We start from the raw sequence: 26,671 nt of genomic DNA, 5'->3' as shown, positions 1-26,671 counted from the left end.
AAGAGAGAGAGTGAGAGAGAGAGAGAAAAAGAAAGAAAGAGAGAGAGAGAGAGATAGAAACAAAAAAAAAGTTTTTACTAACTGGTGCATCAACCAAGTCTGGGATTCTATGCAGTGTTCTGCAAAGAAGGAGTGGGAAATATGTTTTCTTTGGTAAATTTTGGTCCCTAGGGTTGTGGGGGTTTTATTTTTATTTCTTTCCATGAACATAGCTCTAATTATTATATATGTTATTTTCTACATCTGCTTGTTTCACTTTGCATCGTTCATATAATTCCTACTATATTACTCTGTAGTCTTCAAATTCTTCTTACTCTTCTTTTAACTGCACCATATTATTCCATTACATTCACAGACCACAGTTTATTTATCCAGGCTCTAATCAACAGACTTCTATGCTTCCATTTTTTTTTGCTACTTAAAAAAAGATGCTGCTATGACTATTTTAGCACCTAGCATTTACTCTTTCAACTCTTCAGTGGGATCTCTGGATCAAAGGCTGTGGACATTTTAGTTACTTTCTTGGCCTTCTTCTGAGTTAATTTCTAGAATGATTGGATGAATTCACATATCCACTGACAGAGTGCCATTGGTGTGCCTGTCTTTCCATGGCCTCTCCAGCATCTACTCTTCTCATATTTTATTTTCTTTGTCAATTTGCTTATCTCAGTAAGGTGAAACCTTAGAATTGTTTTGATTTTCATTTCTCTTATTTAGTATTTTGAGACATTCTTTCACTTAGTCCTTAATGGTTTACTGTTCTTTTGAGAGCTGTTTGTTCATAACCTTTGATCTTTATCCATTGGCAAAGGACTCTTGGTGTTACATATTTGTGTTAGTTCCATATATATCCAAACCTACTTTTTATAAAAGGAAAACAGGGACTTAAATGGAATGAAATAACTGGTTTATTTCATGTTTGGGTCAGAGATTACTTGGATGTATATCTGTGATCAGGAGCATTCAAGGCCCTCTGTATTTTGGTCCCTACCTACTTTTACATTCCTATCTCCCATCACTCTTACTCTTATGCCTGTCCTATAGTGAATCAGATTTGCTGTTTCTCACACAGCCTCCTTAGTTTCTTGCTTCAAGTATCCCTCTGGCTGGAGTTCTTCAGCAGCCCTACTCTCTATCCCAGATCTTATTGGCCTTGCCCCATCTTTCCAAAGCCTAGCTCAAATTCCTTCTCCTACAGTCTCTTTCAGCTCTAAATATAAGATTCTGTGAATCTATGGTGGTGCTCCCTCCTCAACCTGGAGCCAGAAGTCAGAGCCAGGGTATCAGGTGAATAAGGCTTTGCTCCAGGCACTGCCCATTGCTGTGGTAACCTCTGCTAGTGTCATCCACCTTTCCCTCCAACCCAGATCCAGACTCTCTAGGGGACAGGCTGCCCCTTCTGTCTATATTCTTGGTCTGCTGCCTCCTCCTATTCTGTACTCTAGTCCATCATTCACGTAGCTGCCAAAGTGATCCTTTTCAAGTACAGATCTCACCTTGTTACTTCCTTACTCACTAGACTCTAATACCCCTCTATTGCCTATAATATGACATAGAAACTTCTCTATTTAGTTTTTAAAACCTTTTCCAAACTGGCTCCAACCTATTTTTTCAGTTTTGTTGTACGTTAATCCCTCTACCACACTCTGCAGTCCAGCCAAATTGGGTTTCTTTCTGTTCTACTCATAGGATATCCATGTCTATGCCCTTGCACTGGCCACCAGCCTTGGCTGGAATGTACTCCCTCCTCATTTAAGCCTCATCAGATCCCCCTTTTACTTTAAGACTCTGCTCAGATATCACCAGAAGCCTTGCCTGATCCGTCAACTGCTATGCCCTTTTGTCCATACTTCCTTGTATTTACTTCTTTTGCATTTATTCACTTTCGATTTATTCTGAATTTACTATGTACTTGTGTCTCTTACTTGCCCCTTTCCCTCCATTAGAATCTGAGGTTTGGCAAGTAGGTGTTGTTTCATGGTTTTTATCTTTGTCTTTGTATCTATAGTCTCTAGCATAGTCGCTAACAGTGTCTGGGACATAATTGTTCAGTTTTTTTCAGTCATACCTGACTCTTCATGATCCCTTTTGGGGTTTTCTTGGCAAAAATAACAGAGTGGTTTGCCATTTCCTTCTCCAGCTCATTTTGTAGATGAGGAAATTGAGGCAAACAGGGTTAAGTGACTTGCCCAGGGTCACATAGCTAGTGTCTGAGGCCAGATTTGAATTTAGGAAGATGAGTCTTTTTTACTCCAGGGCCAGCACTGTATTTACTGCACCCCCTAGCTGCCCCAATTGTTAGCTCTCTGAGGGCAGGGACAATGTCTTATGCATCTCTGTATCCCCCACTCTACTAGTGTATAGGAAGAGTTTGTTAAGTGTCTGCTGAATACATTTGTGAGCCATTCTTTTTGGTCACAGTTTATTGGTATTTTAGAAAAATGCAGTGGTTCCAGTTTGAGGGATACCATTAGCTGTTATTCTGAAAAGTAAACTTTGATTATGAAATAGAATTGAAATTTAGATTTTGAGCCAGGGTTTTGGCAATTAGGAAAATTCATTTGGGATTTTGGTTTGTGATTCAGCGTCCTCAGGGATGAAGATGATGATGAATATTGGTTATATTATGTGCTATTTGCTGAATCGTGTAACATGTTCCATAACAACTTTGTTTTAAAAAAATCTTTTTTATTTTATTTGAGTGAGCTGGTTGTATTGACTCATAGGACATTAGCATAGGGAGAGAGGGTCAGATAGTCTAACCCTCTCATGCTCTACTTGGGCAAACTGAAGCCCAGAAAGAAATGGCTCCAGTCCAGGTCACACGTGGAATTGGAGGTGAGCTCCAAATGGAATCCAAGTCTCTCAGTTCTCAGGCCAGTGCACTTTTCTCTAGACCACAGTTTCCCTCCTTCAAGGTCCATTTCATATGTCACCTCGTCCACAAAGTCTTCCATTAACTACCACAGCTTGAAGTGATCTTTCTGTCCTTTGGACCCCCACCATGCTATGTTTGTATGTACACTATGTACTTATCACATCTGACTCATATTGTAGTTATTCTTGGCTGTGTCCTCTCCCTTTTTTGATGGTGAGCTCCCTAAAGCATGATTTGGTCTTCTCCGTTAGGGCTATCTTATTCCCACTCCTGGAGTGTAATCTCCCCGAAGTTAGGTTGGGAGAACATGGAGTTCATTACTCAGCTATTAAGTTGAGTTTGTATGTCCTGTACCTCTCAGCATAGGACATAAGAATCATGGATTCTTAGTACATATTTGCTACATGTTTGTATCTCACAGTTCATTCTCTAATAGCCTTTTCCTGTTTCCATTATTTTTGATTGTCATTTCTAGACTGCCTGTTGATGTTGGTATACAAGGACAAATCTGAAAGAGCCAAGGGTTACAAGGAGAGGAGCAGCGTGACTCTAGAGGACATCTGTGGCCTTGATCCTGGTCTCCCCTACGAGGGCTTGACTCACACTCTAGCCATCATTTGTCTGTCCCAGGCTGTGATGCTGGGTTTTGAAAGCAAGGACACGATGTATGCCTGGGATATCCGGATCCGCTACTCTTTGGGGGAAGGTAAACCAGTGGTCTCTGCGTTTGTTCCTTATGTGCCCATTGGCCTTTCTGTTCCTCCAAGGTACAGTGCAGGTGCCCCTTCCTTCACGAAGTCCACTCTTGCTCATAGAGGGAGAGCGCTTACCTTTTTCTAATGTTTTACCTAATACTGGACTGCCCCGGGCCTTATCATATCAATAACTCTCATTCTCACATTAGAGTGTAATAAGGAAGGGACTGGGTCTTCTTTTGTCTTTGTTTCTCTGGTACTGAGTTCAGTATGCTGAGCGTTGTCATTTAGTCATAAGGAAATAAATGCTGTGTTGAATTGAAGCTCATGTTTGTTCTAGATGGGACATAGAAGATCAGGAAGGAGTCTAACTCTCCTCATTTTATAGAAAAAAATTAAGGCCCAGAGTCTGGAAGTGATTTATCAGATGTCATAGTGAGGGTGTCAAGACTGGAACTTTGTCCTTTTGCCATCTAATCCAGAGTTCCTTCCAATTTCCCCTACTGTATCTTTCTCCCCTCATTAGCAGAGGAGGAGGGAGTCAGGAGGAAACTTAGTATGTAGACAAACTGGAAAGCAGATTGCCACAGAATCACCAGAGAAACTGCCTTCAATGAGCTGTCCTTTAAAAAGGGATCTTTAAAGGAACTCACAGCAGTTCATTAATTCATTTGGACAGTGTCAATTTAGAATTGGGCATTGTTTGTCCTCATCTGAGCTAAGGTTGACCTTCACCTTCTTTACAATTAAAGGTTTTGGGGCGGCTAGGTGGTGCAGTGAAGAGCCCTGGCCCTGAAGTCAGGAGGACCTGAGTTCAAATTTGGCCTCAGACACTTAACACACTAGCCATGTGACTTTGGGCAAGTCACTTAACCCCAATTGCCCTCCAAGAAAGCAAAACAAAAAATACAATTAAAGGGTTCTTGTAGTATCTTAGCACTGTAAATAAGACTATAGGGGGACTGTTGACCTATAGAATCTCTGAGCTGGAAGGCACCTCCCAGGTCATCTAGTCCAAAGAACCCTTCCCTAAAGCAACAGTCCCTTCTACAGCATTCCTAAAAGGTAGTCATCCAGAGTCTTGGCACCAAATATTAAGAGGGAGTACTTGAAGAACATGCACCCTCCATGGTTTTCTAAGACCAAATCTGGGAACCAGAATCTGACGTATTTAAAAATAATCCTCCAGTGGGCTCCTGAGGCATTTTGGTTCTGGGAATCTTTGTATTCCTATCCCTTAAATTGGCATGTACAATTGCACTAGTCACTACGGGAAACACTTACAGGTATGTGATAGGTATGTTCCCTCCCTTCACAGAGTATCAAATTATTAATATCCATGGAAAATAGAAGAATACAAGACAGGAGAGAGTCAATTGTTAAATTTCGTAGTTTGAATAATAATGTCATAGCATTCAGAGAAAGAGAAGAGCATATTCATTCTTTAGTAAATTATCATGTAAAATCCAGTGGCAAAGCTGGAAGGTACCTTAGCGAGTGTGTAGTCCAATCCCATCCCTTTATATAGAGGAAAGCTCAAGTGTCAGTGAGGGGAGTTGATGTGCCCGATGCCAGACAGTGTGAGCCCTTGATGAAACAGCTAGCTTGCATTTATGCAGCATTTACTATGTGTCAGGTACTGTGCTAAGTGCTTATCAAATGTTGTCTCGGTTTACCTTCACAAGAACCTTGGAAAGCAGGTACTGTTATTATCCTCATTTTACAGATGAGGACATGGAGGCAAACAGAGGTGAAGAGTGACTGGCCCAGTTAGTTATGTGAACTTGGGTCTTCCAGATTCCAGATCAGTGCTTTTCCCACTAGATGCTCTAAGCAGTGATGAGGACTATAATCCAGTTCTCCTAACTCCTTGGCTTGTGCTTTAAAAAGGACAATTCTTGATACCAAGGAGATGCTCCATTCTGTCTGCCAGCTTCCAAAAGCCATTCTTAGCTCCAGGTTTTCTATTTCTTTATTTGTCAGCAAGTGGTTAGAAAATACAAAGCATTAAGCATCAGTGTTCCGTGAATGGCTGTTAGGAAGTTCTCATTACTTAACAGTGAAATACCTCCTTTAAGCATGGGCTGTGGTTACATCAGGCCCCCTACCTGTGCTCCTCCGAGTCATTAGAAGGTTGTGAGGTTCACCACAGTTGTCCCCAGGTACATGACCTGCAGGTAAGCTGTGCGCCTTGTCTCCCCACCCCTGTACCAGAGATGCCCGTGTAGACCCTATCCCCTTTCCCTCAGCTCCTACTTGAGGTCCAGACAAGGATGTTGGAGGGAACCTAGCCCAAGTCTTGCTAGTGGAGAGAAATGGGGAATTTATATGGGTTTGAGTGGTTAGTTACAGAGGACTTGGAACGTAAGGTCAACCATGATGGATGAGCAAAATTTGGATATACAGAGAGGGAGGTGGCGTTTCAGGTACGCAGAAGAACACCAGGGCCACCAGCCTTTGTAAATCCAGTCTAGGATTTTATGTGCCTCATCAGTAACATGGCAGGAAGAACACCAGACCTCAGGGTCAGCAAATGCAGGTTCTAGTCTTGGCTTTGCTGTGTTCTAGCCATGTGATCTTGGGCAAATTTACAAAATAAGTGATAATTATACCTGCACTACTTGTCTGTCAGGGCTATTATAATGCAAGTGCTTTGCAAACTTCAAAATCTATAGAAAGGTGAAATTTGATAGTCTTAACAAACTGCGAAGGCGTGATCTAATTATTTTCCTGTGATCTTTTTCCCTCCTCCTTCCTCTTTATCTCTTCCCCATAGTCCACAGGTTTCATGTGGCTGTGGCACCAGGTACCAAGCTGGAAAGTGGACTGGCTACTCTTCACCTCTGCAATGATATTCTGGTGCTGGCTAAAGACATTCCTCCTGCAGTCATGGGTCAGTGGAAGCTCTCCGACTTGCGGCGTTATGGGGCTGTGCCAAACGGCTTCATCTTTGAAGGCGGGACCAGATGTGGGTACTGTAAGTATGATGTGATCATGGCATAGACCTTTCGTCCATTTAGAATTTCTGAATAGGTTGCTTGATGTGCTGATATTGGTTACTTTTTTGGTGGACTGAGATTTTCAAGAGCACAGTACTGAGACATGAATATAGTCAGCTCTTGGTTATTTAGCGTGGGAAATGATGGAGGAAAGATTTTTTTTTCCCTAACAAATCTTGCTTTTCGATTTATTGGGCAATCAACACCTACTCAGAGATTTGTTTCATGGATGTTGTTGACTTGCTATTGGCACACTCAATCTTTTGTTTATGTGACACACTCAATGTATTGTTTACATCTTACCTCCTTCTCCTTATTCTCTATACAGAGAAACCAGAATACTTCATGTTGGCAGGAAAGGTTGGAGGGGTAGAGAGAAGCCTAACATCTTTGCATGCCTCAGAAAGATTGCTGATCATTTCCTAGCCAGGAGCAAGTATTAGGAGTGGAACAGGAGAACTGGAGGGATTTTTAGAATCTTGGGAGTTGGAACTTCACAATAAACTTTGACTCTTCTCCCTGGAATGAAGCCCTAGAAAATCAACCCAACTGACGCCCATCTCAAGTGCAAAAACACGTTGTGCAGTCAAATATACACAATACTTACTCTGCTTGCTGGGATTCTTTCTACTTCTTGCCCCTCCTTTGAGTAACCAGGACTTGACCCTGAGCTTCTGTGTATGGGCACGTGTGTACGATTTATGTTGCATTTTGAGACTATTCATTCTTAGATTTTTTTTTTAGTGGTTCAAACAAGGGAACACCATGTGTACCTTGAATACAGCTCTTTTTGTTTTTGTCTTATTTTGTTCACAAGTCATCATTCTTGTCCCATGAATGCTGCTGAAATCTGATCTCTTGTTTTAGAAGGTTCAGTTGCTAAATTAATGTAATTCATTGTCCTTCCTTTAGTCCAAAGAACATTATTTCCTAATCAGATTTTTCCCTGTGGCATAGAGGTGACCTTGTGTTCTCAAAAAAAACACTGTGCCAGCAGAGCATAAACTCTTCTCTCCAGACATCTTCCTCAAACTTCTTAATGAGGTTCATGCAACACCTAATGGGGATGAACAGATAAGAGAGGAGGAGGGGGCCCATTTAAGAATTCAGCTGGGCTTGAATCCTGTGTTAGCTAGTGTAACTTTAGACATGTGAGTCAATCTTTCTGGGCCTCAGTTTCCTCATCTATAAAATGAAGGGATGGGAGTTTCCTCAGGCCATAGAAATAAGAGGCATAGATGGGTAGATGCCAGGGATATGAAGCTCCAGAGAAGTTCCCCAGGCTCCTGACTGTGTATCCAATGTTCACTTCTAAGTTTAGCTCCTGAGGTGTGAGACTGAAAATAGCCCTTGGGGGTGGAGGTGCAGGGAGCCCCACCTCCAATTCCTTCAGCAAGCTCCTAGGCTACTGTAGCATGAGTTTGAAGCCAGAGCAGGTACTGAGGGGTCAGCATGGTGGTGCTGATGGTCTGCTGCTGCTCTAGGTGTTCTGCAGCAGGTCTCTGGTGCCCTGGTGCCATTCTGACTCTTGCCTTTGGCTGCTTTGACAAAAATAGGCATTGGAAGCATTAGATAGTATAGGTTCCCTTGAGTTCATCAGCTGCTATGGCACGAGGTTCATCTGAACCTGAGCTTGGCAGGCATGGGCCACCAGAGGCAAAAAGGGGTTGGGTTTGCTGTGTTCATTCATCCACCATTACAACTTATCCTTTGTGGAAGAAGGTTATTTTGTAGTAGGGAAAGCACCCAGAATTGGAATCAGAGGATCTACATTGGAATCCTGGCTTTGCTGCATCCTAACTTGGGCCAGTTGACTGAGTTTTCTCATCTATAAAATGAGAGAGATAGACTTGATTACCTTCCAAGATTAATCTTACTCCTGGTCTATGATTTTTGCATTGCAGTGGTTCCGTGAAGTGTAGTGTGGGGGTATGTGGTACTAGAGCACAGCCGTGTATTTGTTTCTTTCTTTGCAAAAAGATATATGTTGTCCATCTTCTTTGTAGCCTGTGTGATCTCTAGAGAAATAGTTACACCAATTTCTGCCTCCAAATCACATCAGCAACATCCTATCACTTATTGAGGGCTTACCTCATGGCTAGTATGATGTTGACCACTTAAAGAGATAGAAGAAAATGGAAGATCTGACCTGTAATCTCAAGGAGTTTACAGTTAATGGAATTTAAAATTGTAAGGGGCCTGAGTATACTTGGAAATTGTCCAACTAGGTCCTCTAACTCCAAATTCTTTTCCACTTTCTAAGTCAAATAGCAATACAAAATTCAAATAATTGCCCAACATTCCAATTAAGTTAATTTCATTTCAAGATTTTAATTCCAATAAGCATGTATTAAGTGCCTATCAGAGTATACAAGAATGCAACAATATATGTAACAAGAACTGACTGGAATCAGATAGTTTATTGCCTTGTGACCTCAAGCAGCTCATTTAAACTTCCTGGGCTTTTCTTATTTTATCTTTAAAATGAAGAGGTTGAACTAGATGGCCTCTGAGGACCCTTCTCCCTCTAAGTCTTAAATGCAAGATCTTATGCTATGTGCTGAGGATACAGACACATGTAACACATAGCTTGTCTTCAGGAAACTTACTATCTTATCTAATGTTCAGAAACATATATGTCCAAGTAATTCTGATAAGAGAGAGAGGGAGTTAATGCTATGAGAAATGTGAGAAGGGAGAGATCACTTGCTCCCAGGGATAGAGGGGGGAACAGAGGGAAGTCAGGAGAGGCTTGAAGGAGGAGATGGCATGTGAGGTGGGTGAGCTTTGAAGGAAAGTATGACTTCAATAGACCAAGCTTGAGGTTGCAGAGGAGAGTTCCTTCTAGGTATTTGGGATGGGGTGAACAAAGGCATAGAGATTTGACAGGACAGGATTCATAGCATTGTAGGATCCTAGAAGGTCAGAACCTAATTTTGGATACTACATTTTAGGAAGGACACTGATAGATTGGAGTCCATACAGAAGAGTGGGGCCAGAATGGCTAAAGGATTGGAGGCCAGGCAGTACAAACATGAGTTTAAGAAACTGGAAATATTTAAACTGGAGAAGGACATTCTTAGGGGAGATACAAAGACTCTTCTTCACATATTTGAAGGGCAGTCATGTGGAAGACTTATTATTGATTGCCTCCCAAAGGCAGAACTAGGAGTAAAGGGTAGAAATTGTGGAGAGGTAGGTTTGGGTCTGATGTAAGGGGGAAGACATTTTAACAGTCAGAACTCTCACAGAGTAGAGGAGGAGGTCTCAGGAGAGAGGGAAGGAGTGAGTTTAGTGAAAATCTTCACTGGGGTGTGAGATGATGTAGAGGGGATTCCTATGTAGGCGTGAATTTGGTCAACTTAAATTCTGAGCTCTTTTTCCAAGTCTGAGATGCAAGTCAGAGTAAGTTTAGTGAAGGAGGCAGGAGTTGAGCTGGGTTCAGAAGGATGATGGGTAGAGTTTGAATAATTGGTCCTGGCATGAACAAAAGCAGAGAGGATGGAATAAGCAAACCTGTATTAAGCGTATACCACGTATCAGGCACTATTCTAGGCACTGAGGATACAAAGACGTGAATGGCAGTCCCTGTCCTCAAGGAATTCAAAATTGAATGGGGGAGACCACCTGCAAACAACTATGTAAAACAGGATGTATACAGAATCCATTGGAGATAACGATAGAGGAAAGGCACCAGCATTCAGGGGGAGCCAGGAAAAGTTTCTTGTAGAAAGTGAGGTTTAGTTGGGACTTGAGGGAAGCCGGGAGGTTTGCATATAGTAGGCACTTGATAGATGTTTGTTCAAGGCATTGAGGACCCTAGCAGCAAGGAATCATTTGTTGTTGTTCAGTCTTTTTAGTCATAGCTGATTCTCCATGACCCCATTTGGAGTTTTCTTGGCAAGGATACCGGAGGGGTTTTCCATTTCCTTCTCCAGCTCATTTTAAAGATGAAGAAACAGAGGCAAACAGTGTTAAGTGACTTGCCCAGGGTCACATGACTAGTAAGTGTCTAAGACCAGATTTGAATTTAGGAAGATGAGTCTTTCTGACTCCAGACCTGACACTTTATCTTCTTCACCACCTAGCTGCCCAAACAGAGTGTCTCTGGATATCATGTAGTCCAAGCACCTCATTTCACAGATGGGGGAAACTGAGGCTGAGAGAAGTGACATGATGTAGCAGTGATCACACAGTAAAAGACAGAAATGGATTATGAATGTAGATCTCCTGGTGACAAGCTCAGAACTGTTTCCTTTATGCCATAGTTTCAGAGTTTGGGAAAGTAAGGGGAGTCGTATGTATAAGGCCATACAGCTAATTAGTTACAGAAGCCAACCTGTAAACCATATCTTCTGCTCCCAGGTCTCTTACCCCGACATGGCACAGAGACGAAAGTGCTTCTATAATCTTTGAAATCAGTAACGCTACCCACGAGCAGCTTTCCAGAGGAATTGCTGCTGTGAACAGCTTTTAAGGTTCTGACTACACAGTATAGTGAACACTCTATTTATTCCATAGCAAATCAAAGCAAAACATTCACAGAAAATCAAGGTACAGCATTCACAGTATTACAACTTGCCACAGAAAATCACAATATAGTATTCACAACAGCTTTTCATTAAAAAAGGCCACATAGTTTCTACCATACTGACTGCAAAGTTTTGAACAAAGAACAATCATCTCAAAGTACAGTAGTCAAAGTCTTCTACTCATGGGGCACACTAAGTCATCTCAATCAGTCACTTATTCAGCAATCAATTACTAAGTATCATTAATCACTAAGTACAATCATTAGAAAATACACAAACCCTCCACCCCTAGGTCACTGGTAAACTACAATTTCATCATTACTCAGTACCCATGGTGAGGTCTTTTAATCTTGACTTGGGGCCAGTTCTCAGATTCCCTGGATCCCTTTCCATGGTCCCAGATTCTACCTGGATTCACCAGACTGTCACCTGGGTTCAATGACAGACAGCTCCCAGTTCCTCGTCCAGCTGTCTGGGTAGGTCCTGTTCCACACTGAAGTCCACAGGGTCCAGTCCATCTCAAATCCTTCACAGTTTCTACTCCTGGGAATTGAAGGCTTAACCAAGCCACAAACTATCAAAGTCCCTGCATCTGGTCATGCTTCCTCAGTCTTCTGCAGCTCCTTCAAAAAAATCAAAATCACCTTATCCAGCCTAGGTGGGGAGGGCCTCCTGGGCTCCTGAACTTCTCTTCAGCCTCCTCCCAGCAGCTGCTTCTGCCTCCACGGTGCTCCAAGAAGTTCTTATATATACAGTGTCAGCTACTTCCTGTTTCAGCCAACCCCTTCCTATTACTTCAGGCACAGGGGGTTCATATGTTCTGTTTCTTTCACAGAGGCTTGATCATTTACTAAGTGCTAAGTACCCGCTTACTTGCCAATACAAAGGGGACAATGTACATTACCACTACAAAATCTGGTACGAGTTCAGTTTGGGTGTTGGTGGAAATATCACCCACGATACTCTTACATGCTCTCTTCCCAGAGAGAAAGTAAACTTCTTGAAGGCAGTACTGTTTCATTTTTTGTCTCTGTGCCTTTCAGCACAATGCCTGGGATGTAGCAGCTAATTAATGAATGCTTGGTCATCAGTGATCTCCTTCACAAGGCTGTTGGGAAAGAGCAGTTCGTAAGATCTTCAGGGCTACATATCCATGAATTATTTTTATCATGTTGTGGCTGGGTCTGTGTGTTGGGAGGTGGGGTGTGGCTGGGACAGGGTGGTTGAGGACCGCGTTTAGGGCTCTGTGTATTCCTTACTTACTGAAGGTTAATGTGTGGCCCTCCCTGCCTGTTAGCCCTTGCTTGCACACCAGAATTGAAAATTATTACTGGGTATAGGTGGTCTCCTTTTTATTTTTCCCAGATGCAAGAATGCTGTCCCTCTCTCTAATACTTATTTGGAAGGCAGAGGGCTGGAAGGAGTTCTGGTAGTGAGAAGCCCTTTTCTAACTCTGCTTAGCTTTGACATCATCTCTCACATTCGGTGCTAAGCTCAGCAGATACTGTGTGCCTCTCAATCTGTGTTTGCCTATAAATCCACCCCCATTATGCTGAATGTTATTGAACCAGCTGCATTTACTGTTCCCAGGACACCAGCACTAGGATGTAAACACTTTTATAAATCATTTGCAAAGCATTCTGCAGTAGGGTTGTCCTCCAGCTCCCTGCCCTTTTGAAAAGGATAGTGCCGAGGTATCCTGGATAGAAGTTCGTTTCCAGTCCTAGAATCATCTGCCACTAGGAATGACTGTCTTGTGACCTGTTCTTACATAAGATGGTTATCTAAATGGCACTGCACTTAATTGATCAGGTCATTTGATTGCACTGTGCTGTCACTGAGAAACTACATGCTGGGGATCTCTGAGGGATGGGGGTCTGGAGGTCTGGGTTCCTCTAATGCAGTATATGATTTTTGCTAAACCTCTTCCCTTTCTCTGGTCCTCAATTTCTTCTTGTATTAATTGAGAGGATTGAACTAAATAATCTATTAGGACTCTCCTTGGTTTCAAATTCTATGTAACTTCCAACTCTGAATATTATGTTTATCTTAGGGGAGCTTAGAGATAAATTAATACAGCCTGCTTTTTGATAGCTGAAGAGGTAGGCCTAGATGAAGGAAGTGACTTGCCTGAGGTCAAAAATTTAATTAGTGTCAGAACTGAGGTTAAAATCCAATGTAACTCCATACTTCAGTTTATAGTCTATTGTAAAAATCATTCTTCTTTTGCTGTGGATATACAATATTCCTCCTACATCCCTTCTACATCATGTAGGGGCCCTGTACCACCACAATCTGGAAAATCCACATACAATCTTTTGACCCTTCCTTCGTACCAAAGAAGATATTATACAATACTATAATATGTTTTATGCATTCCTGAGTTTCTAAACTTTTTCTATGTCTTCTGCAGGTCTTTTCATATCATCTGTGGCTTCTGCAAAATAACCCCCAAATTCCCATTTTATTTCTTGTGCCAATGACATATTGAAACTGTGATGGCAAAAATCACAGTGTGAAAGGGACAACTGTACTCTTTTAAAGTAAATTTTTATTGACATCTTATGTTTTCATATGATCTGAATTTCCCCACATAAGCTTTCTCCTCCTCTCTCTCAGAGAGTCATCCCATACACCAAAGATTTTTTTATAAGTAAAAAGAAAAAAAAACAGAAAAAAAAATTAGTAAAATCAATCACTTCATTGAGAAAACTTGACAATATATGCTGCATCTGCTGACCCTCTTTTCCATCTCAACAAAAGAGCTGGAGGAAATATCCTCTCATACTGCAGATGCATTCTTAAGTGGTGTGGGGCTTTTGCATTTTTTTGTTTCTTTTTGTTCTTCCATTTACATAATTGAAGTTGGATATATTGTTTTCTTGGTTCTATTTGCTTCACTTTTTGTTAATTCATTTAAGTCTTCCCAAAGCTTTGCTGTGTACTTCATTGTTTTTTTCTTATCGTACAGTAATATTCTTTTACAGTCGCTTATCAGTTTGTTTAGCCAGTCCCCAATTCATGGGTATCTACTTTGTTTATAATTTTTTTTTTCCATTTCAAAAAGTATGGCTATGAATCTTTTTGGAAGCATGTGATGCCTACCTTTCTATTTTTGATTTCCTTGGCCTATATGCTAGCACTGGGTTTTCTGGGAATGGACGTTTCAGTTACTTTTTTAGTATAATTCCAAATTGTTTTCCAGAATGGTTGGACTGATAGTTCCATCATCAATCAATGAGTTAGTCTGTCTGACTTTTCACAACCTCTTTACAGTTGACAATTCCCTTCTCTTTTTACTTTAACCACTTTGCTAGTTGTGAGACAAACCCTTATTATGTTGCTTTGATTCACATTCCTGTTAATATCAGTAATTTGAATCAGTAAGTCTAATCAGTTGTTAATTTTTTTTTGCCTTTTTTTTGGGGGGGGGAAGAACTGTTTGTTCACATCTTCTGGCCACTAGGGTGTGGTTCTTAGTGTTACATAGTTGGAATAATTCCCTTTGTTTCTTAGATATTGTTGAGTTGTTACCTCTTCATGGAATCACAGAGTTGGGGGTCTACTAGTGCAAATCATTTGAGTAAGAGTCTTCTCTACTCCTGTAGCCCAGATAAGTTGTCATCCAGCCTTTACTAGGAGCCTGCCGATAAGGAGAACTTAGTTTCCCAAGGATTCTTGTTCCACTGATTATATTGAGAATCGAGCCCAGAATCTACCTTTTTACAACTGATGCCCATTATTTTAGTTTAGTTATCCAAGTTTGGAACAAACCCAGTCCCTTTTAATCATGACATATTTTCAGATATTTGAAGCCAGTTTTCATGTTCTCTAAAGTTGTCTCTTATCTAGGTTAATAATATGCTCTTAATGTATTTAAGTGAGTATTGCTATGAGGGTGATGCTTTGGAAACTTGGTAGAGATGTAGGAATGTGAACTGCCAGAGTGTAGGATTAGTACCAATGTGGAAAAATTATAGGGAGATGAAGTATTTGTTAAGTGCTTAGTGTGACCAAGGGATTGTGCTAAGCTCTGGAAGTACAAATAGAAGCAAAAAGACAGTCTTTGCCCTCAAGGAACTTAAGTTCTGTTTAAGGAAGACTGCATACAAAAGTGAAATAAAAAGCAGGAAAGGTATGGGAGGGGAAGGTACCTACATGGGGTAAGGTAGAAAAGTAGTCCAGGGAGTCATAGGCTGGTTAGAGTTTGAAGTGAGAATAGCTATTGGGGATGCTGCCTCATACAGGTGTTATGGAGAAGAATTTGCCAACTAGAAAGCTGTAGGAATGTAGGGATTGCTGCCAGTAGGAGAAGGCTGCTGGGGAAATGTGGAGAAACTAATTGGGGAGTGATGGGCTGGTCTGGTTTGAAGCGAGGATGGTTGGTGTGGGAAGATTTTATACCATATCAGCAGCAAATTCTTAACAGCTAGAATTAACAAAAGTGACTGACTTGCCTTGGGAGGCATTTGGTTTCCTGTCATGAGACATCTTTTTAAGGGGAGTTTGGATGACCATTTATTAGTGTAATGGGAGTCTGTCATATTCAGAGAACACTTCTCCTCTGGAAGCTGGTTGCCTGGCTTATTCCCTGTGGCAAGATGCATGAAAAATGCTTTTGTGTATGTGCCAAAACCCTGTTAAATAGTTTAAGAGGGAGCCTGGTAAATTAGGGGTGCTTTAGAGAGAATTCCTGTTCAAGCATTGGTTTGACTATTTACAAACTGTATGTGAGTGAGGCCTATCCTCTCTGGATTTCAATTTCATCATCTGAAACAAAGAGTTTGGATGAGCTAATCTCTAAGACCCTTTCCAGCTCTGATGTTTTGTGGTCTCTTGAGGCCCTTTCCAACTCTAGGACTCTGCAATTTAAACATTATCCACCTCTCTCTATAGAGAGCACATGCATCTCACACTTCATTTGTATTCAGTCTGACCATTTGAAGACAGATTTAGCAGATTAGATGGGTTCTGTTTGACAAACAGAAAGATGAAGGAACACATTTCTCCTTGTTTTCCAAAAAGATGGTTTTGAGAAGAATTGAATCCATTCTTTCTAGCATGTTGTTGCTAAGTAACTAATGAAGGTGAAAGCTCAGAATCCCAAAGATGCACTTGGGCATTTTGCCTACTTTTGAGATAATGAGCTGCAGTATGTGAACTTCTAAAGAAATGCCTGTGGAAATGGCCACATAGCTCTTTAAACTCGGGCTCTAATATAAATAAACCAAAGATGGTCATCTATCTTTCTCTATAGACATAAAGACATAACTCAAAACAGGAAAGAAATATGGAAGACTGGAGATTATCCAGTTATTGGTGAGTGGTGTTGATACAGCCAATTTAGATAATTTCAGATTTCTCATTCACTTTGGGGATAGGATCAGATTGACCACTACTGAAAAATTATTGGAAACACAACATGATAGAAAGAACTCTGGACTTTTGAGTCAGGAAATGTGGGCTTCAACTCTTACCCTTATTAGTGACCCTTCCTGGGTAAGTGACGCTGGGCGAGGACCTTAACTTTTCTGAGACGTGATTCTCTTCTATAAAATATGGATAACAATCCTTGCAGTACTGTTCCTACATCATGGGTTTGGTTGTCATGCTTTGCACATCTTAAAGCAGTACAGATATGGGAGCTGATTTTGTTATAAGCTTCTTAAGTCATCTCTTCTTCAGGCTAAATCCCCCTAATTTCTGCAAGCCACCCCATTAGGTATGATGCCTGGTCCCCTCCCTATCTAGATTATCCCTAAATTCCTCTGGATTTAGTCTAGCTAGTCACTGACATACCCAAGCTCACACAGGTAGTCAGTCAAAGCTAGAATTTGAACCTATGTCCCCTGACCTGAAAGCCAACACTCTTTCTGAGGCTTATCAAGTCCCTTTTTCTGGACTCATTGTTTCTCTTAAAGCAGCCTAAGATCTTTAACTTGGTGGCCCCTTCAAAGTTGTTAGTCCTGACTTGTTTTACTTAGTACAGTATGTTTTTCCCAGGTGAATGGCTGGAAAGGGGCCTAATAACAGAACCTGAATAAAAGCTTTATAAACAGATCTCAGTGGAAGAATAACTCAGATGCTTCTGTGTTTATTATTGCTGACTTTCAGCAGCTTACTGTTATCTCTACTTAAAACAGGATATCACCGTAAGATTTTTCTCAACGCAAAGTATGGTTTTCATATCAACAGATGAGGTTTCTTCTGTTCTTTTTTTCCCTATTAAGCAAAATCATACAGCTTGACAGAATTGGTCAGTTGTAAAATCTCTCTTTTCTCTGAGCAGAAGCATAATTAAAACAAGATGAAACATCTGTCTAGATATATTCAGATAATCTCCAGCTTCTTAAGAAATGCCTCCTTATCTCTTTTATACGCAGGCATAGTCATTTCTTTGGGCTGATGGGTAACCAGTGAATGGTGCCATTTTGTGACTGTGTGCAGGTGTACCCTGTTTTATATAGTTTATGTGACCTTCCCACTTCCAGTCCCAACCTACATGCCCTCATCTCTGTGGAAGGCACCACTATCCAGTTTTTTCCTGATTCTTCTGCAACTGCTGACCATTGATGGGAAGAACACTGTCAAACTAGATCCACTAAAAAGGTGTGGGTACACTATTGGGGTTGAACCTAAGCTGCTATTTGACAATCTTCACATGTACTCTTAGTCACACCCCTCACAGCAACTGTTCTAAACTTATGTCCCCTCTTCTTGCTATCAGTGGTATGCATGCTCCACCACATTCATTAGTTTCCAACTTCAGAGAGAAAATTTAGCCATTCAGTAGGAACTTTCTTAGAATGCCCCACCCTACCAGTCCTTGACATTTCTTAACATCGTCACCTCCTTTCTCCTCCCTATTCTAATTTTTGATTGTAGGATCGTACATTTAAAGCCAGAAGAGGCCTCAAACAGTGTCTAGTCCAACCCTCTCATTTTACAGATGTGAAAAATAAGACCTAAGCTAGTAAAGTGATGTCTATCCTACTCACTAAATCTAAACAAAATGTCTTTGCTGGTTAATGTCCATCTGTGTCCTTGAATCCCTTTTCTCTTGCTATTCAGAGGTCTTTTCACTCTTGCATCTTCAATCCCTCCTTCCCTGCTTTTTGCCCATGAATATACCTGGTCTCCCCAAGCGTGAAGAACCTTTACATTGACCTTCCTGTGCTTTCTAGCTGCTGCCTGTCTCTCTCGTCCCCTTCATTGCTAAGCCTTCTGAGAAAGAAATATACTGGTGAAATGTCCACTTAAGAAATTCCTGCTCTCACCTTAACCCTGCAAATTAGGCTTCTGTCTCTTTTGACCTCCTAGAAATCACTCCCTTTAAGGTCACCGTTTCTGTCCTAATATCTAAGTTTGGAAATCCTTGAATTCTCTACAATTTTGGCACTGTTGGTCATACCCTTCTAATGAATGTTCAATCTTCAGATGCCATACCGTTCTAGTTCTCTGATTGTGACTCTTCTTGGTTTCTTCTGATCTTCCTGAACCTTTAACATTGGTGCTTTCCAAGGATTTGTCATTATCTTTCTTATCTCCCAAGATATTCTCTTCCTTGGTGTTCTCATTTACTTCCATGGCATCAGCTTTGCAGATAACTCACAAATCTGTTTTCATATCTGACCTCTCTTCTTAGCTCTAGATTTGTGCCTTAAACCTATTATGGAGTCTCAGAATTGGAAAGGACCTGAGAGTATCTGTTCCAACCTATATCTGACAAGAATCCCCTCTATAATATACCTAACGGTGGTCATCTAGCCTTTGCACTAGGACCTCCAGTGAGAGGGAAATTATCATGCATCAAGGCAGTTCATTCCAGTTTTGTACAGCTCTATAATCATTAATATGTTCTTCTTTACATTAAATCTTTGTTTGTCTCTTTGCAGGTCCTATTCTAGCTCTGCCCCACTGTATCTAAGTAGAACAAATCTAACCCCCTTTCCATTGGACAGCCCTTCAAATATTCAAAGACTGCTTTTGTCTCTCTTATCTTATATTCAGTCAGTTATTAAGTCCTGTTGTTTCTACCTACGCAGTAATCTTGATTGTCTCCTCCTATGTATTACTACTGCATCTATCTTAGCATGAGCCCCCATTGCCACCCACCTGGGCTATTTCAGTAATCTCTTTACAAGGTACTCCGTTCTCTCCCCACCTCCGATCTATCCTTCACACTGCTACCACAATCATCGTTCATGCTGATAAATGTGGTCATGTCAGTCCTTAGCTCAAAAGTTTCCAGTGATTCCCTAATGCTTCTATAAAATATTAGCCTGTTTAAGGAAACTCCGTGATCTAGCTCCCACTTACCTTTGCAGACATACTATATTTTGTGTTACTCCCCATCACCATTATGGTCTTGCCCAACTGGCAATTTACTGTTTCTAAAAGTTAACATTCAGTTTTCTCCTACTGGAGGAGGTCATACCTGAGCTTGGTTTTGACAGAAAAAAAGGATTCCAAAAGTATAGATGATGAGTAAGTTCATTTTTGCCATGGAGGATGGTCTATATAAATACATGGAAGGCAGGATGAGATCAGGGGATAACTAATAACGAATAAGGGGGAGTAATAGCAAATACATCAGGGGTTACTTGGAATGTTCTGGATTATTTCAGTGAATTAGTTCTTCTCCCTTAATTCTTACCTTGCCCTCCAAAGTAGAATTCGGCCCTTAGAATAATGCATTCCTATATATAGGATATTGGTAAATGATTATTTTATATTGTTTTGGATACAGGGTAGGACTTTAGCTAAGGAATTTTCTGTGATGGGTCTCTCTTTTATAAACAGTCTGACCTCAGTTCCTTAGGATACTTGGGAAAAGGGGCTTTGATGAATTTTCTAGGTAACTGGAGATTTACCAGAGAAGACATTTCATTTCTCTCAGAAAGTAGGCCATTAAACTTTTATGGGCTTTTGTTGTTTACAGATTATTTTTTGGTTATTATTGTGTTTATTCTTCATAGTGGCCTTCTTAGATTGTTTGAGCAAATATCATTATTCCCACTTTACAAGTGAGGAAAGTGAGGCCTAGAGGGAAGAATGACTTATACAAAGTCACATAGCTTATAAGTGGAAGTTTAAATGGAAGGAGCAGTAAAATTAACAGAGTTGGACTTTTAAGTCTGCATTGTGGTGAGAGAAAGGAAAAGTGGAAAACATGAGAATCATACTTCAGATAGTGGTGGCAAGCGAACCTAGGAATGGGAAGGAAGACATATAGGATCTTGGTGGTCTTATACTAATGCTTCCTTGCCAGCTGGGAAGGAGATCTCTCTTGGAATGCCACAGGGATCTATTCTTGGTCCTGGGATATTTAAATTCTTTATCAGTACTCAGATAAATGTATAACTGGCATGCTTATCAAATTTATAGATGGTACAAATCTACAAGGGATAGCCAGCATATTTAATGATGGTCAGTTTATCCAAAAAGATAGACAAGAATACTGGACTGAACTTAATAAGATGGGATTTAATAGGTATAAATGTAAAGTCTTAACTTGAGTTAAAGTATTAACTTCCTTACATGTACTAGCTGTGTTCTTGGGCAAGTCACTTAACCCCAGTTGCCCCTCTAAAAACAAACAAACAAAAGAATTAACTTCCTAATTACAAGGTGGAGGAGGAATGCCTCTGAAAACAAGTGTAGCCACATTACTCTTGGTTCTCTCTCTGGGCCCAAGCAGGACAAATTTTCACTCTTCCCAATAATAGTACTCTGAATATTAGAATACAACTATCATATTTTCTCTAAGCTAAATATTGATAGCTAGGTGATGCAGTGGGTATCAGTGGGCCTGGAGTCAGGAAGACCTGGATTCAAATGCAGCCTCAGACATTATCAGTGTGACCCTGAGCAAATAACTTAATGCTGTTTGCCTCAGTTTCCTCATGTGTAAAATGATCTGGAGAAGGGAATGGCAAACCATTCTAGTATCTTTGCCAAGAAAACCCCAAATGGGATCACGAAGAGTCAGATGCGACTAAAAACAATTGGACAACAACAGCAAAGGAAAACATTCCTTTAAGTAGTATTTCTAGTCTTTTCTTGACTTCTCATTGCCTCTTAGCAAAACAGAATTTGAGAGTTCTAGACGACCTCAGCAGTTATCTAGTCCGATCCATGTACAAAAGGAATCCCCATCATCACATACCCAACAAGTGGCCATCCAGCCCATGCTTGAAAATGGTTAAAAGGAAGAGGAAGTCGCTCAAGACAGCATATTCCACCCAGGTCCAGCTCTAATTGTTAGGAAGTCTTTCCTGATACCTAGGCTTTCCTTTTGGTTCTGCCTTCTGGAGCCAAATAGAACCAGTTTTATTCCTCCTTCATCTGACAGTCCTTCAGATACTTGAAGCCAGATACCAACTCTCTTTCCCCCACTCCCCAACCCTTAACCTTGAGTTTTTCCTTCTTTGTACTGAAAATGCCCAGTTCCTTTACTCTATCTGCCTATGACATGAGCTGAAAGCCCTTTACCATCCCGATTGTCCTCTTTGTTCCACCCTATCCATATCCTTAAACTGCAATGCCCAACTGCACACAGTATTTTAGGCAAGGTCTCATGAGGTCATAGTATGGTAGGATTATCACGTCCCTATTCCCCTATTCCTGGAAGCTCTACTTCATAGTGTAGCCCAAGATTGCTTTAGATTTTTAGGCTGCCACATCACTGCCAACTGATATCAAACTTTCGGTCCTCTACCATTTTGCATCAGAGTTTTTTTCTTTCTTTCTCAGAACTGCTGTTTAACCATACCTCTCTCATCTTGTATTTGTAAAGGTGATTTTTGTACTTAAGGGAAGATTTTACATTTCTTCCTGTTGAATTTAATCTTATTTGATTCAGCCCAGAGTTCTAGCCTGTCAAGCTCCTGTGCTTTGATCCAAGTTACTGCTAATGTTAAACACCACAGGGCCCTGCACGGATCTCAGGGCTTCTTTCCTGGAGACCTCCTGCCATGTTTCAGTTGAATTGTTAACTACTCTGGGTCCAATGATCCTACTACTTCTGAATCAATCCAATTTCCTTATTGTCTAGTCCATATCCCTCGAGTTTCCCCACAAGAATAGTGTGAGATACTTTATAAAAAGCTTTCCTAAAACTTAGATAAATTAATTCATAGGACTGTCCTTATCTACTAATTGAGTAATCTTTTTTAAAAAAAGGAAATTTGGTTTCATTTGTCATTACCTGTTCCTGATAAGACCATGATGGTTCTTTGTAAACACTGTTTCCTTTTCTAAATGCATGCTGTCCTTTCTCTTTAGAGGTTCATTCTGGAGATTCCCCAGGAATTAAAATCAAGCTTAGAGCTATAGTTTGAAGACTCTATATTCTTACATTTTTTTTTTCAAAATTTGGACAATTTGTCATCTGGAACTTCTTTTGTTTTCCATCATCTTTCAGGTATGACTGATGGTGTCTCATCAGTTACTAGTTCTTTCATATTTGTGAATTCATTTTGGGCCAGGTGATGTGAATTCACGAAGGGTAGCTAAGTACTCTCTTACCTTATACTTACTTACTTTGGATATAAAATTTCTGTTTGTACCTTCCTCACATGGGATGTCTAGAATACTCTAGAGCGGTGGTATCAAACTCAAATAGAAGTGGAGGAAGCTGTTCAATGATACATAAGGATGTTAAGGGCCGCATATTGACTTAGAAAACCATATGTTAACATTGCCTGTAGTCTATTGTATTTTTATTTTGTTAAATATTTCCCATTTACATTTCATTCTGATTTGGGCTGCACTTGGAAATGTTTGACACCACTGTTCTAGAAGTATGGTCCTTCTGGGGTCAGAGGATGGAGGGACTCTTATTTCACTTGCTGTGTATACTCTGCTCTGAGTGTCCATCCTGAGCTCAGACTATCTTTTTTTCTTTCTGTGTCATATTTGTCTAGCACTGACTTATTTTGATCTTTGGTCAAAACAGTTCTCTCTCAGAGGAAAGGATGAGCCAAGAGAACCTCAATAAAAAGCTTCATGAAAAGATCTGAGCAGAGAGATACCAGAGACTCCGCAACAGTCTTTGTTGCTGATGGCAGATTGGTATCATTAACCGTCTCCAAAGTACAATAGTCTGGCATTTGTTTGTGGCAGAGGTTGAATGCACTGTGCTTAATAAGATGAAGTTGCAGAAAGCAAGAGTCTAAGATAATTTGTGTGCTTTCTTCAGATGGGTAGAAAACTCTGCACAGTGTCATGGGACTAATTTAGATTTTTCACTCAAAGAGCATTTTCATTACTGTGGTTGGGTTTTTTTCTAATAGCTGAACATAATACCTTTTTGAGAGGCAGCTGTGGAGTGGAGGGAAGTGTCTTAATTTTGAACTCAGAAGATGGGGGTTTCTACTCTGATATTTCTTTAGCTTCCTTAATCTGGAGCAAAATCATTCTACTTATTTGAGCCACTGTTTCCTTCTCTGTAAAATGAGATTAATAACACTTGAATTGTTGATGCTCCTACTTACCACTACTACTGCTAGCTTAGTATTTATATAGTATCTACCATGTATCAGGTACTATGCTAAGCACTTTTCAATTATTATCTCATTTGAACTTCCCAACAACCCTGGGAGGTAGGTACTATTATTATCCTCATTTTAAAGATGAAGAAACTGAAGCAAACAGTGGTGACTTGACAACTTGTAAGTGTCTGAGACTGGATTTGAATTCAAGTCTTTAAGTCAGGAAGGCCGAGTACTTTACTACCTTACCAAGGTTGTTTTGGGGAAGTAATTTTGTAAAACTTCAGTACTATAGAAATGGTAACTATTTTTCACTTAAAATACTTTATCTTATCCATCCTGTAGCATTTATATATTATTAGTCCTTAGTTTGAGAGACCCTGAAATATTCCCCAAGAAATCATGACCCAGGATTGAGTAAAAGCTGAGTGTGTGTACTCACATATGTTTCATCCTATAAACTGCTAGATGATTTCTAGTTATTCATAATGTTTCCATTTTTTTTAGTTTTTGCATCAGTAAAATGGACAGAATTATATTTTTCTGTTGCAAATGAATTTTTTATTGATTAATTTTTGGTTTTCAACATTCATTTCCACAATATTTTCAATTCCAAATTTTCTCCCCCATCTCTCCCCTCCCCCACCCCAAGATGGCATGCATTCTGGTTACACCTTCCTGCAGTCTGCCTTCCCTTCTATCAAACCTCTTCCCCCCCCCATTTCCTTCCCACTTTTTTCTTGTAGGGCAAGACAGATTTCTATATCCCATTGCCTGTATATCATATTTCTAAGTTTCATGGAAAAGCAGTTTTTAACATTTGTTTTTAAAAATTTGAGTTCCAAATTCTCTCCCTTCTTCCCTTCCCATCCACCCTCATTGAGAAGGCAAGTAATTCAATATAGGTTATACATGTGTAGTTAAGCAAAACACTTCCATAATAGTTATGCTGTGAAAGACTATATTTCCCTCCATCCTATCCTGCCTCCCATTTATTCTGTTTTCTCCTTTGACCCCGTTTCTTTTCAAACATGCTTGCTTCTGACTACCTCCTCCCCCAATCTCTCTTCCTTCTGTCATTCTCCCTCCCCCCCATCCCCTTCCCTTTTACTTTCCTGTAGGGTAAGATACTCAATTGAGTGTGTATGTGATTCCCTTCTTAAGCCAAATCTGTTGAGAGTAAGGTTCACTCATTCTCTCTCACCCTCCCCCCTCTTTCCCTCCATTGTGAAAACTTTTTCTTGCCTCTTTTATGTGAGATAATTTATACAATTCTATCTTTCCCATTCTCCTTCTCTCAATATATTTCTCGATCACCCCTTAATTTTATTTTTAGATCTCATCCCTTCATATTCAATGTACCCTGTGCCATCTATCTGTGTCTGTCTGTCTGTCTATCTATCTATTTCTTCCAACTACCCTAATACTGAGAAAGGTCTCATGAGTTCAAAATATCATCTTTTCATGTAGGAATATAAACAGTTCAGCTTTAATAAGTCCCTTATGAGTTCTCTTTCCTGTTTATCTTTTCATGCTTTGCTTGAGTCTTGTATTTGAAAGTCAGATTTTCTATTCAACTCTGGTCTTTTAGTCAAGACTGCTTGAAAGTCCTCTATTTCACTGAAAATCCATTTTTCCCCTTGAAGTATTAAACTCAGTTTTGCTGGGTAGGTGATTGTTGGTTTTAATCCTAACTTCTCTGACCTCCAGAATATCATATTCCAAGCCCTTTGATTCCTTAATGTAGAAGCTGCTAGGTCTTGTGTTATCCTGGTTATATTTCCACAATACTCAAATTGTTTCTTCTGATTGCTTACAATATTTTTTTCCTTGACCTGGGAACTCTGGAATTTGATTACAATATTCCTAGGAGTTTATCTTTTGGGATCTCTTTCAAGAGGTGATTGGGGGATTCTTTCAATTTCTATTTTACCCTCTGGTTTTAGAATAACAGGGCAGTTTTCCTTGATAATTTCTTGAAAGATGATGTCTAGGCTCATTTTTTGATCATGACTTTCAGGTAGTTGAATAATTTAAAAATTATCTCTCTTGTATCTGTTTTCCAGGTCAGTAGTTTTTCCAATGAGATATTTTGCATTGTCTTTTATTTTTTCACTCTTTTGGTTCTGTTTTATAATTTGTTGATTTCTCATAAAGTCATTAGCTTCCATTTGCTCCATTCTGATTTTTAAGGAATTATTTTCTTCAGTGAACTTTTGGACCTCCTTCTGCATTTAACCAATTCTGCTATTTAAGGCATTCTTCTTCTCATTGGCCTTTTGGACCTCTTTTGCCATTTGGGTTCATCTATATTTTAAGGTGTTATTTTCTTCAGTATTTTTTGGGTCTCCTTTAGCAAGCTGTTGATTTGTTTTTCATGATTTTCTAGCATCACTCTCATTTCTCTTCCCAATTTTTCCTCTACTTCTCTTACTTGATTTTCAAAATACCTTTTGAGCTCTTCCATGGCCTGTGATCGATTTATATTTTTCTTGGAGGCTTTTGATAAAGGAGCTTTGACTTTGTTGTTTTCTTCTAGTTGTGTGTTTTGATCTTCTTTATCACCAAAGTAAGGTTCTGTAGTCTGACTTTTTTTAATGCTGTTTGCTCATCTTCTCAGTCAAATACTTGACTTTCTAACTCTTTCTCGAGGTAGGACTCTGCTTCCAGTGGGGGTGGAAGTAGGTGTACTGTTTCAGGCTTTAGGGGCTTTGTATAAGCCACTTGATTCCCCACTGTCTGTGGACCCAGAGCTCCAGAAGAAACTACTGCTGTTGCCACCACCTCCGCCACCCTGGGGCTGGGGCCAGACCCCAGCCAAACCATGCTCCTTTTACACCCAGGTCCCACAGAATTTTCCTACTGACTTTCTGTGCTGTCTTTGGAATTTGGGGATTGAGAAGTCTGGAAATTCCTTGAGGCCAACTCTGGCCCTGTGTATACCAGTGCTGCCCGTGTCAGACTGTGTTCTGCTCCTAGCATTGTGCAGTATGCCCTTCCTGTCATCCTCCTAGGCTGTCTTGGGCTGAAGATTTGCTTCACTCTGTCATTTTGTGGGTTCTATAGCTCTAGA

General features: G+C 40.3%; 1 protein-coding gene across 2 annotated transcripts in view; it reads left to right on the top strand.

Moving 5' to 3' along the window:
• DOK7 (docking protein 7) overlaps nt 1–26,671 on the top strand; it is a 125,043-nt gene that overhangs the window by 14,820 nt on the left and 83,552 nt on the right. For both annotated transcript variants that reach the window (XM_069070682.1, XM_069070675.1), the window contains exons 3-4: nt 3,354–3,584; nt 6,350–6,550. In XM_069070682.1, coding sequence (XP_068926783.1) covers nt 3,354–3,584; nt 6,350–6,550 — 432 coding nt within the window. The remainder of the gene's footprint in view (nt 1–3,353; nt 3,585–6,349; nt 6,551–26,671) is intronic.

The sequence above is a fragment of the Petaurus breviceps genome, unplaced genomic scaffold (assembly GCF_028583685.1).
Source record: "Petaurus breviceps papuanus isolate PSGF00001 unplaced genomic scaffold, PetGlider_PUasm1.0 140, whole genome shotgun sequence".
NCBI lineage: Eukaryota > Metazoa > Chordata > Mammalia > Diprotodontia > Petauridae > Petaurus > Petaurus breviceps.
This window is presented reverse-complemented; position numbering and strand designations above follow the sequence as displayed.